Genomic DNA, 11724 nt, shown 5'->3' with positions numbered 1-11724 from the left:
GTGTAAGACTTGTGATTTCCATGCTGGAGCCATCTTAATAACATCAGCAGTAGACTTTAGAGGGGACACTAGTTCAAATTCATAAAAGGCTGAACCACAGAAGAATGTATAAGTGTGTTTGATCCAATGTCTCTCAATCTTTCTATAGGAATAAACAGCCAAAAGTAAAGGTGGAGGAGGATATTCCAAGAGAACAGATATTTATCCTTGGAGAAAAAGTCAGATCTGAGGCCTGTCAAGCTAATATTTCAGGACAGAGATCAGATATTGACAGCAAGAAGCAGATCCCAGAGTAGTTCTGATTATTCTACATGAGATCAGGTCTTGGGTCAAAGTCACCACATCTAAAGAACAGTAACCAAGAATTGACTATGGAGGATCTGATCAAAGTACAGGAAAAGAAAGGTGAGAATTATCAAAGGATCGCTGGTGGGGAAATATTTCAGTAGAGTGGGAGAAAGGTGATCTGACCTTCCTTCTGGAATGTGGTGAGTCTTGGGTAGTACCCTGCCTCATGGTGTGAGCTGCTCAGGGTGGGATACTATTTAGGCCCCTGTGTCTCATCCTTCAGTCCTTGCCTTTTAGCTCTAATGTGTATAACAAGTAGCTTCTGGAACAACAGAAAGTAGATCATACATACTTCATTGACCTTCCATTTGAAGGAAAGAACTTATAAGTGTTTAGAAAAGTAGGCCAAAGACCCTGCGTTGTGAATCGTTCATCCCTCCAGATGTTCCTGCCATTTTGACTTTCATTGAATTTGGACTTTTCATTCTTCTTACCATATTCACATATATTATTGTATTAACTTGCTAAATGAGCCAATCCACATGTTTAAATTAAGAGGTATGGGAAATAGCTATGGATTTATTCAAAGGTTTATTGCAAATATGAAAAGGAACAGATGTTAACCAGGAACACCATCAGCAATGAGGGAGTGCAGGTCACTGCCAACTCTGGAACAACTTGAATAGCCATGTTACTATGGTCTAATTACTAGATCCCTGTGGTAAAACAAAACAAGAATATACTCTAGTAGACAGTGAGGAAAAGTACTGATGAACTCAAAGCCCCTTCCCACTATCTCACCCTTACATCTAAGTCTATATCCCAAAGAGATCAAAAAATGTTTTAGCAGTTTTATTTATATTGGCAAAGATCAGGAAAACTAAGCAAATACCTAACAATTGGAGAATGGCTAAACCAATGATCATATATGAATATAATGAAATTCTATATTATGCCATAAGAAATGATGAAAAGGATGACTTCATAGATTACCTAGGAAAACTTTTATGAATTCATGTAAAACAAAGTAAGCAAACCCAAGAAAATAATTTGTTCAGAAACCACAACAATGTAAAAACAAACAATGTTGAAAGGCTTAAGAACCCTGATTAAAGCAATGACCAACCCTGATTCTAGGATACTTAAAATATAGCATGCCACCCAGCTCCCGACAAATAGATGATAAATACTCAAGAACCAAAATGACCTTACATTTTTGGACATAGCGAGTGCAGAAATTTGTTTTGCTTGACTATCCACATTTATTTTAAGGCTTTTGCATTTGTTTGTTTTGAAAGGGCAGAGAGAGGAAGGAGGGGGACTGAGGAGGAAAGTAAGTGGGAGGTTAAATTCTTTTTTAAAAAAGCAAAATCAAATTTATATTAAAAAACAAAGACATAGACAAGAATTGCGTAGGATGAAAAATTTCAATCTATACAAGTGTAGGAAGTGTCCACCCTGGAGCTTTTGAAGTAGTCAATTACAATCAGCAATTAGAAAAATTGTAATGAGTATCATTATCATCGTTCTGCCTTTCTTCTGCCCCACAGGTTTGCCTTCACAGGGCTTCACCTTTCTACAAATGGAAAGCTCAGAAATGGAGGATATGGTTCCTGGTCTTTTGCTATCCCGGCCTCAGGTAAACTGGGATTTTCAGTCTGTTTCCTGAAGTTCCATCTTATCTTAGAGAGTTCATAAAATAGCAATATCTTTATGGGGTAGAATGGACAGGATAGGCCTCAGTTCAATTAAAAAAAACTTTTTTTTTAAAATAATGACCTCATAAAAGCACTGTGTAGGATACTGGAGAAGATGCAGAAATGTAACTTCGAGTATACTAGGATGGCTACAGCATATAAACTACAATGTAGGTAAGATACTTTTGAAACAAAAAGAAAGATACAAACAAACTGTTACTGTAATATCCAAAGAGGGAAAAGTTATTTGTAATTTTATCTAGGACTGGAAAACATTCCAGATATAAAGAATGAGCAAAAGGCAGGGCAGTAGGAAAACATGGATTGTGTACAAGGGAAGGTCAATGTTCCAGTTTGGCTAGAATATTGTAGGGCTAATGTGAGATAAGGCTCTTGTCATGTAAGAGCAAGTAGTGCCAGATTTTGGAGGTCTTTTTTTTTTTAAGACTAGATTTATTAGTTTGGTTGACAGTAGAGGGCCTTTGACAGATTTTGAGATAAAGCATGCCATGATCATATTTGTACACAAGGAAGAATTATCTGGCAGTAGTGAGAAAGATAAATTAGTGGAATAGAAAGACTAGAGAAAGGAAGCTCAGCTAGCCTATTTAATGGTCTCAAAAGGTAGCAATGGGGGCCTATAGTAGGAGAGTGGCAGTGTGAAGAGAGGGGAGAATCATTGGGTCGTTTATAACTGGAAGGGAACAGAGCACAAGTTTTTCTTTACAGGTAAGGAAACCAGACACAGAAAGAATAAGTGACTTTCCCAGAGGTCATACAACTAGTTAGTATCTGAAGGAGTGAACTGTGCAAACATTGTAGAAACATAATTGGTAGAACTCGGTACGTGATTAGGTAAGATGGGTGAGCAAGGGGGAACAATCAAAGATAACACAGGTTTTGAGCATGAGTGACTAGGCACATTTTGTTATAATTGACAAATACAGGAACTTGTAAGAGTAATTGATTTGATAAGAACCATGAAAAATTTTGGACATGTTGAGTTTGAGATAATGGCAACACAACAAAGTGAAGGTAATCACTAGGCAGTTCAAAATGTGAGTGGTTGTGGAGTTTGGAAGTGAAGCCCTAGGCAAAGGCACAGGTTTGGAAGTTGTCTGTGAAGAAATATGAGAAGAGTGAATATAGAGATTTGGAAAGGCAGCTCACATTAGATGGCTTCATGAGCTCATTAAAATAGAAGTCCATATCATCTTCTGAGAGTAAAGTGAAGGCTTGTTTAAGTTTGGGTGGTTGAGTAAATTGGGAAAAATTTAGAATAATTGCAGTGGGAAATTCGATAAGAAATCAACAGGTGATAAATAAATGGGTTTATTGAGAAATCCTGGCAATAAGAACCCAGCTGAAAGGTTAGATATCATGAATTTGTAGGGGAACCAATTAACATTGAGTTTTATGAGATTATTCTTCCTGGCAGTCTGATGTAATCCATAATGTTGCCACACTGATTTTCCTAAAACACAAATCTGATCAGATTATTCCCTCAAGAAGCTGAAGTTGCTCTAGAATAACATTCATATTGCCGTGTAGGCATTTAAAGCCCTTCATAAGCTTCCCACCTTTCCAAACTGATCACATATCCTCTCTATCATTCACTCCACATTTCAAACAAAGTCTCCTATTTATAGGTTTTCAGACACTGTATTCCATATTCTGCCTCTATATCCAGGCTGACCCCAACCATGTTTGGAATGGTCTGCATTACTTCTACCTCTTGGAACCTCTAGCTCCTTTCAGGGCTCACTCCTAGCATATATATTTCCTAGTATCATCATCATCACTCTCAGGCTATGCTGTTTTTCTTCTGTTGTTTTTATAGGCTGCTCAAACAAAGTTTATTAGGTTACTCTTGAGTACAAAGTAAACCAAGTTACTGAGGCCACTAGAAAGCACCTAGGTGATGGGAAAATATTTTTTCAAGACTGTGATTTCTTATCTTCATTTTTATTTTTTTTTCTTTTAATAAAACACACACACACACAAAACACAACTACTTCTCTACTTAAGCAGTCTGCATAATCCAAGAGACCAGTTGGGATAGGAAGGGGTGAAGAAGGGAAGGTTGAGGAAGCAGACATGGGACCTGACGCCTGGTTTACCTCAGATATGGAGCAGCGGGAAGAGTGCAGGCTCTCATGCCAAAGGCCCAGGACTGGTTTTACTGGGCTCTGTGACATGCTGATTCCTCTTGGCCACCTGGACCATGTCATGAGCACCTGGAAAGCTCCTGAATGCTCTGGAGAATCCAGTATTGTCGTCCTAAATGGATATCTTGACTTCCTGAAGAATGAACTTGCCCACCAGTGATCTGGATCCCATTTTGGAAGACCAGGATGGTGGGGGATTACTTCCCCAGAGGACTCAGCACTTCTGTAGGAGCTGTTGCTGGGATTGCTGCCATGTTGATTTCTCTTATTTCTTGCGATGATGTAACTAGCCCTTGTGAGACAGTGGGCTACAATGATATAGGGGACTCATATTGAGGGAAGGCAGTGCTAGGCAACAGAGCTTAATAGTTATGGGAGATCTCCAGAGGATACTCTATAACAGCAGAGAACGAAAGAGTTTTGGGGGTTTTACATTGCCTCTTTTTTATCATAACCCATGTGGATATTGTAACAACCGTATGGTATCAGAAGTGTGGGTATTTTTATCACCAATTTACAGATGAGGAAACTGAGGATTTAAGCAGTCAATGACTTGTCCAGGGTCAAATGGCAACTATAATAATAAAAATCTATGCCTGGATTCTAGAGGATTCAGTATTATAAAAACCATCAGTATTGGCCTCAGTTTCAACCCCTGAATTCCTCAGTTCCCTCATCTTTAAAATAGGGGTAAGAATACTTACATTATCAATATCACAGGGTTTTTGTGGAGAAAATGCTGCATAAATATGAAAGCTCTAATTAACTGGGTATTGTCAGAAACACAAGGAGTAGGGTTATTCATCTGCATAGATCAGCTTGACTTCAGATCAAAGCAACTTAAAAAAAATTGTAGGCCATGAGGATACTTATATGTAGTAGTAATAACTCAACCTTTTACTTCTTGTCACTTTGTTCAGGTTAGTCAGATGAGTCTAGGAAAGCTGAACCTCATCCTAACAATTTTGCTTATGGGTAGAAGTTTCCCTTCTTGAGCTGCTTCCTAAAAGGGAGAAATGTGTCAGTTTTAAAAGTGTGATTAAATCTCCTACCTCTTTTAATTTATTAATTTAATTCACAGGTTAATGAGTGCTATTCAGTCAGTAAACATTTATTAAGAGCTTATTATGTGTCAGGCACTGTTCCAAGCACTGGAGGATACAAAGCAAGATAAAAGGCATTCTCTTCTCTTGAAGAACTCACAGTCTAATGAGAGAGTTACAGATCTCCTGAAATTGCCTTCACCTCCAGTTTCTCAATATGTATGACTAAAGTAATGAGGTGGATTTCCATAAAAACAAAATAAAATTTCCATCATTACATTCTAGTTATACCCTGTGTTTGTATTTGTGTATTTCTAGACAGTTCTCTGCTTTTTACCACATTGTGTTTCTAGAAATTGCCAGAAAATAGGATATTTTCCCATAGGAACAGTGCCAAAATTGGGGAGAGCCAGAGATCAACAAACTATAGTCTGCAAGCAAAATCTGGCTTGCTATATACTTAAAATGTAAAAAAAAATTCTTAGTTTTCTGCTCACACAAAAACAAGTGGTGGGCTAGATTTGGCCTATAGACCATAGTTTGCTGACCCCTGACGCAAACTATTGATGTCATCAACAGTCTGTTGTACCAAAAAATATAGATACAATTATAAACTTTTATAGTGATTCAAAGAAGTAAAATTATTCTTTAATCCCTACAGTTTGGGAACTGAAAAGGACCTTAAAGATATCTAATCCTATTCTTCATTTTATATGTGAATAAATTTAGAGTCAAATGGAAGTGAATAGTCTGGTTTTAACAAACATTTATTAAACAACTTTTCTTTCCTCTCTAAAATTTGAAAAGGTTCCTGAGAAATTACTGAATGGTCAGAGTTTTTTTAAAAAGTGATTCTGGGAAGGGGGCAGCTGGGTAGCTCCATGAATGAGAGCCAGGCCTAGAGATGGGAGGTCCTATGAGAGCCAGGCCTAGAGATGGGAGGTCCTAGGTTCAAATCTCGCCTCATACATTTCCTAGCTATGTGACCCTGGGCAAGTCACTTAACCCTCATTGCCTAGCCCTTACCATTCTACTGCCTTGGAGTCTACACACGGTATTGACTCCAAGACAGAAGGTAATGGTTTAAAAAAAAAAGTGATTCTGGGAAGCAGCTAGGTAGCTCAGTGGATTGAGAGCCCAGCCCAGAGATAGAAGGTCCTGGGTTCAAATCTTGCCTCAGACATTTCCTAGCTATGTGACCCTGGGCAAGTCACTTAACCCCCATTGCCTAGCTCTTACCACTCTTCTGCCTTAGAACCAATATACAATGTTGATTCTAAGATGGAAGGTAAAGGTTTAAAAAAAAGTGATTCTGGACAGTTTAAATGCATGTCTTTTTGTTCTTATAAATTTCCTTTTACCAAGCAGAAACACTTTAAAGTAAATACATTCTGATGAAAAAGCACTGCACCAGTGCTGCCTGTCTATTAATTACATGTGTGATTGTGTTGGAATCTTTGGTGGGAAATTGCTCTTAAGGCTTTAGTTTCTTCATTTATCAATGAGGGGTTCTGGTTAGATGATCTCTAAGCTGCCTCCCCTAAACAATAAAGTAGTGAGGGATTGGAGAACTGAACAAGGTGGTTTTCTTGATCTTTTTAAAATTCTCTTTCCCTTTCCTAACAGCATAACGGACAGACTTGAAAAGTATGAAAACTCATAAAAGTCTAGGAAAGAGTGGATTGTGTTTAAACTTAAACTCTATGATATTCTCTTCTCACCACCATTCCCAAAAACAAAAACAAAAAAACAAATAAGCTTCATTCTTCCTAAATTAATCTATTCATGGCACCACCATTCTCTAAGTCAAGTAGACTTAGTCTCTTTCTCTCCTTTTCATTCCTACTGCCACCACTTTATTAGGAAAGAGGCCTGCATAAACAGAAATATGTTTGCTGTTTTAGGAATTATTGACATTCGAGGATGTGGCAGTGGACTTCACCCAGGAGGAATGGAAACAACTAGATCATGTTCAGAAGGACCTGTACAGAGATGTAATGCTGGAAAACTATAGGAACCTGGTCTTTTTGGGTAAGAGGCAGTTTCCTCTGTGACTCAAAATCATTCAACTTTATTCCTGCAATTTTAGAAGTTGCAAGACCTCTGAAATGCTTAGCTGAATTTGGGCTTGAGTTATAGCCATTAGAATCCTGATCCCTCTTATGCATATAGGCAAGATATTCCCTCCTCCCTTTTCTAGGTAACTTGTCTTGAATTTGAGGAGGAAGAATTGGGTAACTTCATTATGTCCAGCCTGGATTCAGACCCTTCCTCAACTTCCAGAAATCCCAACAACCATAGGTTGAGCCTGGATTCTGTAATGTTTCTGTATTCCCAGCACAAACACTCAAATTGTTTTTTTCCCTGTGAGCAGGCAATCAAATTTCCAAACCAGATGTGATATCTAAGTTGCAGCAAGGAGAAGAGCCCTGGATAATGGAGAAAGAAATCTCAAAAGGTACCAGCCTAGGTAAGCAAATGAGAATGAGATAAAGAGAAGTCAGTGAAGGATTAGAATCTTGGATATGTTTATTGAGTAGCTTTCCTCAAGACTTCCCACTTCCCAGATTTGTGGAAAAGATGGAAACATTTGATATGAACTCTCTCTGATAACTTGGACTTTACTTCAAAATACCATATTCTTAGAATTAGAAGGTCCTCTTTCCCACTGTCTACCCAATGTATTTATTCCTTCTGTCATGTTCTTGATAGATGATTATCCATATTTTCCTTGAAGCAAATTCAGAACTCAGAAGGACCTCAGGAGCCCATTCCATTTTTTTGTAATCTCTGTTATGAAATTCTTTAAATTTAAATGAAATCTGTGACTTCTGCTTACTAGTTCTAGTTCTGTCTTTTGTAGCAAAGAAGAATAAATCTATTTCCTCCATAGGAAAATACTTCAAATATTTTAAGATAACTTTCATGCACTCTCAGATAAGCTTCCTATTACTGTCCTTTCATCTAGTTATCCTCTCCTTATCGCCTCTCTCCTGAACTATTGCAAAAACCTTCAGTAGGATTCCCTTTCAAAAGTCTCTCTCTTCTCCAAACCATTCTCCACTTAGCTACAAAAGTGATTTTATTCAAGCATATTTCTGAACATGTCAGTCCTCCCTACTCAGTAAATTCTAGTAACTCCTTTTTGTTTCTGGAATCAAATAAACTTCTCTGTTTTACATTTTAAAGTCTTTTGTGAGTTGTCCCCAATCTCCCATTCCAGTTTTATTCTATATTATTTCCATTCTCACACTGTGTGGTCCAGCCAAACTTGCCTTCTTGTTGCTCCTCAGATATGACACTGCCTCCTCCAGTCCTGACTCATCCTCTGACATTTCCCCTTAGCTATATCCTTTCTGCTTAGTCTATTCTTTTTGTCACTATTCATACCTTCTAGTCTGCTTTGTTCTGTTCACTTTGTATGTTGGATCAATTCCCTTACAACCAATTCCATTTCAATACTGATCTTCCCTTCCCATTCCTACTCTTTCTTCATGTGGTCATATTTGAGAGCTGTTAAAACCATTCACCTTGTTCTTACAATGAACAGTTTCATTCTCCCATTACCACCTTAGCAAGTTTCAGTTCCTTGAGGAAATGGAACAATGAACATTTGCTTTTTATTTTTTTTTTATTTCAGACTGGGAGACTAGTCCTGGAATCAAAAGGGCAACTATTAAACAGGAAGAGGAATTAACCCGGGAAGCAACAGTGGGAAAATTCACAAGAGATAGTCTTTGGTATTCCAAGTTAGGAAAACCCTTTGAATGGGTTAACCAGTTAGGGTGGCATAAGGAGATCCAGGAGAAACAATTGAAGCAGATGACCACTGGCCACAAGAAAGCTTTCACTGGAAAGACTGGCCCTGAATGTAATGAATTTGGAATCAGTTTTAGTCTGAGTTCAATCCTTATTACAAAACAGAGAGTTCATATAGGAGACCATAAATTTCGTAAAGATGGAAAGATCTTCAAACATAATTTAGACCCAAGTAAACATCAGAGAATCTGTGCAGGGAAGAAACAACCCTATGAATGTAATGAATGTGAGAAAGCTTTTAGTCAACATGAACGACTTATACAGCATCAGAAAATTCATGTTGTAGAGAAACCATATGAATGTAATGAATGTGGGAAAGCCTTCAGCCGAAGTACAAACCTTGTTCAACATCAGAGAATTCATACTGGAGAGAAACCATATGGATGTAATCAATGTGGTAAAGCATTCAGCCAGCGTGCACACCTTCTTCAGCATCATAGTACTCATACAGGAGAGAAACCCTATGAATGTATAGTATGTGGGAAAACCTTCAGTCAGAATACACATCTTAGTCAGCATCGGAGAATTCATACTGGAGAGAAACCCTATGACTGTAATGAGTGTGGGAAAGCCTTTCGTCATCTTTCTTCCCTTACTCAGCATCAGAGAATACATACAGGAGAGAAACCTTACAACTGTAATCAATGTGAAAAAACTTTTAGACGATGTACAGAGCTTACTCAGCATCTTAGAATTCATTCTGGAAATAAGCCCTATGAATGCATTGAATGTGGGAAAGCCTTCAGCCGGAGTACACACCTTAATCAACACCAGAGAGTTCATACTGGAGAGAAACCATATGAATGTAATGAATGTGGAAGAACCTTTAGCAGCAGATCATCCATTGCTCAGCATCAGAGAATTCATACTGGAGAGAAGCCCTATGAATGCAGTGAATGTGGGAAATCGTTCACCCGAAGTACAATACTTGTTCAACACCAAAGAATTCATTCTGGAGAGAAACCATATAAATGTAAGCAATGTGGGAAATCATTCACTGATAAGTCATCAATTTTTCAACACCAGAAAGTGCATGCTAGAGAGAAGCCATATGAATGTCATGAATGTGGGAAATGTTTCAGTCAGATTTCGTACCTTATTCAACATCAAAGAATTCATACAGGAGAGAAACCCTATGAATGCAATTATTGCGGGAAAGCCTTTGGCAATAGATCTTCCATTATTCAGCATCAAAGAATTCATACTGGAGAGAAACCTTATGAATGCAGCGAATGTGGGAAATGCTTTAATCAGATTTCATATCTTACTCAACATCAGAGAATTCACACTGGAGAAAAACCTTATAAATGTAATGAATGTGGGAAGGCCTTTAGGTGGAGTACACACCTCACCCGACATCAAAAAACTCATACAGAAGGGAAACTTCAGAAATATAATTAACAAGTATTCATTAAGCACCTACTTGTGTGGGAAGATACAGCTATAAATAAGACATGGTTCTTGCTCTGAAAGAACTCACAATCTAGGAGGGGATGATAAGATGTCTATGTAGACAAACACAAGTTAGAATGTGATAAATATCCTGTTTGGGTCTGGTAGGGAGGGCAGAGTAAGAGGTATTGGGATATTGATAGGCAGTATTCATTCAGAAAGGATAATTTTGGGAGAAGCTTGCTCAAGATGGCCTAAGAAAAACACAAACTGTAATTCAGGATCCACCTGTATAAACAAATCCCAAACTATGAGACAGGTATTGTTTTACCAGGTGAGTACTAGTAACATAATTGGAAAGTGGAGATTAAAATTCATATTTAAAGTAGGCAGAATCATAAGGCAGTGATGGTGGATCCAGTGCTTTGATGATGTGGTTTTACAAGATATAAGCACCCCAGTTTGGCAGTTGCTGAAGAGTGGAGTCTCCTCCCATCTATATCAAATGTTTGGGGACTTTGTCTTTCAATTGCAGTTTCCAAAAGGATTCCAGATATTTTCTTCCAAACAGATTATGGACATCTTGTTTCAATCTACTCAAAATAAGTTTATCAATTTTGGCAATATATGTATAGTGCCTTATGCACATTTGTCTTTTGACTCTATTCATCTGTTCAACTAAATTCCAGTGCTTACATTGAGAAAGGAGATGAAATATTATTGTATTACATGTGTTATAGAAGAAACTTTTAGGACAAGAGAGACTTGTTTGACCTTTGGGAGGGATCGATGTTACTAATGAGTCTAGTGTTTTGGCAACTGTTGAAGTCCTTCACAAAAAAGAATTGAAAGCCACTGTTGCTGCCATAGTGCTGCTGGACATGCAGCTGGGGCCTGTATTAGGATGGCATTGGGGATGGGATCTGATGGATAGAATTGGGGTAGTATCAGGATGTTAACTGTGCTTTGGGAAGGCAGAATTAGATTCAATCAAAAGGAGAACTAGATTTTTTTACGAACCCCATAAGGTAATACAGGAATTTAAGGGGGCAATTAAATTTTTTGACCCAGATTTTGCTGACTTCTCTCTTCTGATGGAAGAACTACTAACTAGAAGAGAGAGGGAACAGTTTATAGAGCAAACCCATACTAATCCTTCATTAACAGCATGGCCAGTTGATTTTGAGGAAATTGAATTAAATTCAGTACCATAATGATAGAATTTTAAAACAAGCAAGAGAATCAATTATAGAAGTAATGAAGGCAAATGCAAAAAGACCTGACAGTTGGTCAAAATTTGAGCATATTAGGCAGGAG

At 37.9% G+C, this 11724-nt stretch overlaps 1 protein-coding gene across 1 annotated transcript; it reads left to right on the top strand.

Annotated features, from left to right (window-relative positions):
* The first annotated feature begins 371 nt into the window (after window positions 1–371).
* On the top strand, window positions 372–10416 carry LOC123233591 (zinc finger protein 883-like). The gene is made up of 5 exons (XM_044659655.1): window positions 372–405; window positions 1839–1927; window positions 7101–7227; window positions 7571–7666; window positions 9182–10416. Exons 1-5 carry the CDS (start codon window positions 372–374, stop codon window positions 10414–10416), a joined length of 1581 nt encoding a protein of 526 aa, XP_044515590.1.
* The last annotated feature ends 1308 nt before the right edge of the window (window positions 10417–11724 follow it).

This window comes from Gracilinanus agilis, chromosome 2, assembly GCF_016433145.1.
Source record: "Gracilinanus agilis isolate LMUSP501 chromosome 2, AgileGrace, whole genome shotgun sequence".
Classification (NCBI taxonomy): Eukaryota; Metazoa; Chordata; class Mammalia; order Didelphimorphia; family Didelphidae; genus Gracilinanus; species Gracilinanus agilis.
This window is presented reverse-complemented; position numbering and strand designations above follow the sequence as displayed.

Bases quoted from the DNA above. Each gene is read 5' to 3' on its own strand.
- LOC123233591 (XM_044659655.1), top strand. From the start codon at position 372: ATGGAGGATCTGATCAAAGTACAGGAAAAGAAAG. The intron at 1,928-7,100 runs GTAAACTGGGAT...TTGCTGTTTTAG, and splicing joins TTTTGCTATCCCGGCCTCAG to GAATTATTGACATTCGAGGA. The intron at 7,228-7,570 runs GTAAGAGGCAGT...CCCTGTGAGCAG, and splicing joins TAGGAACCTGGTCTTTTTGG to GCAATCAAATTTCCAAACCA.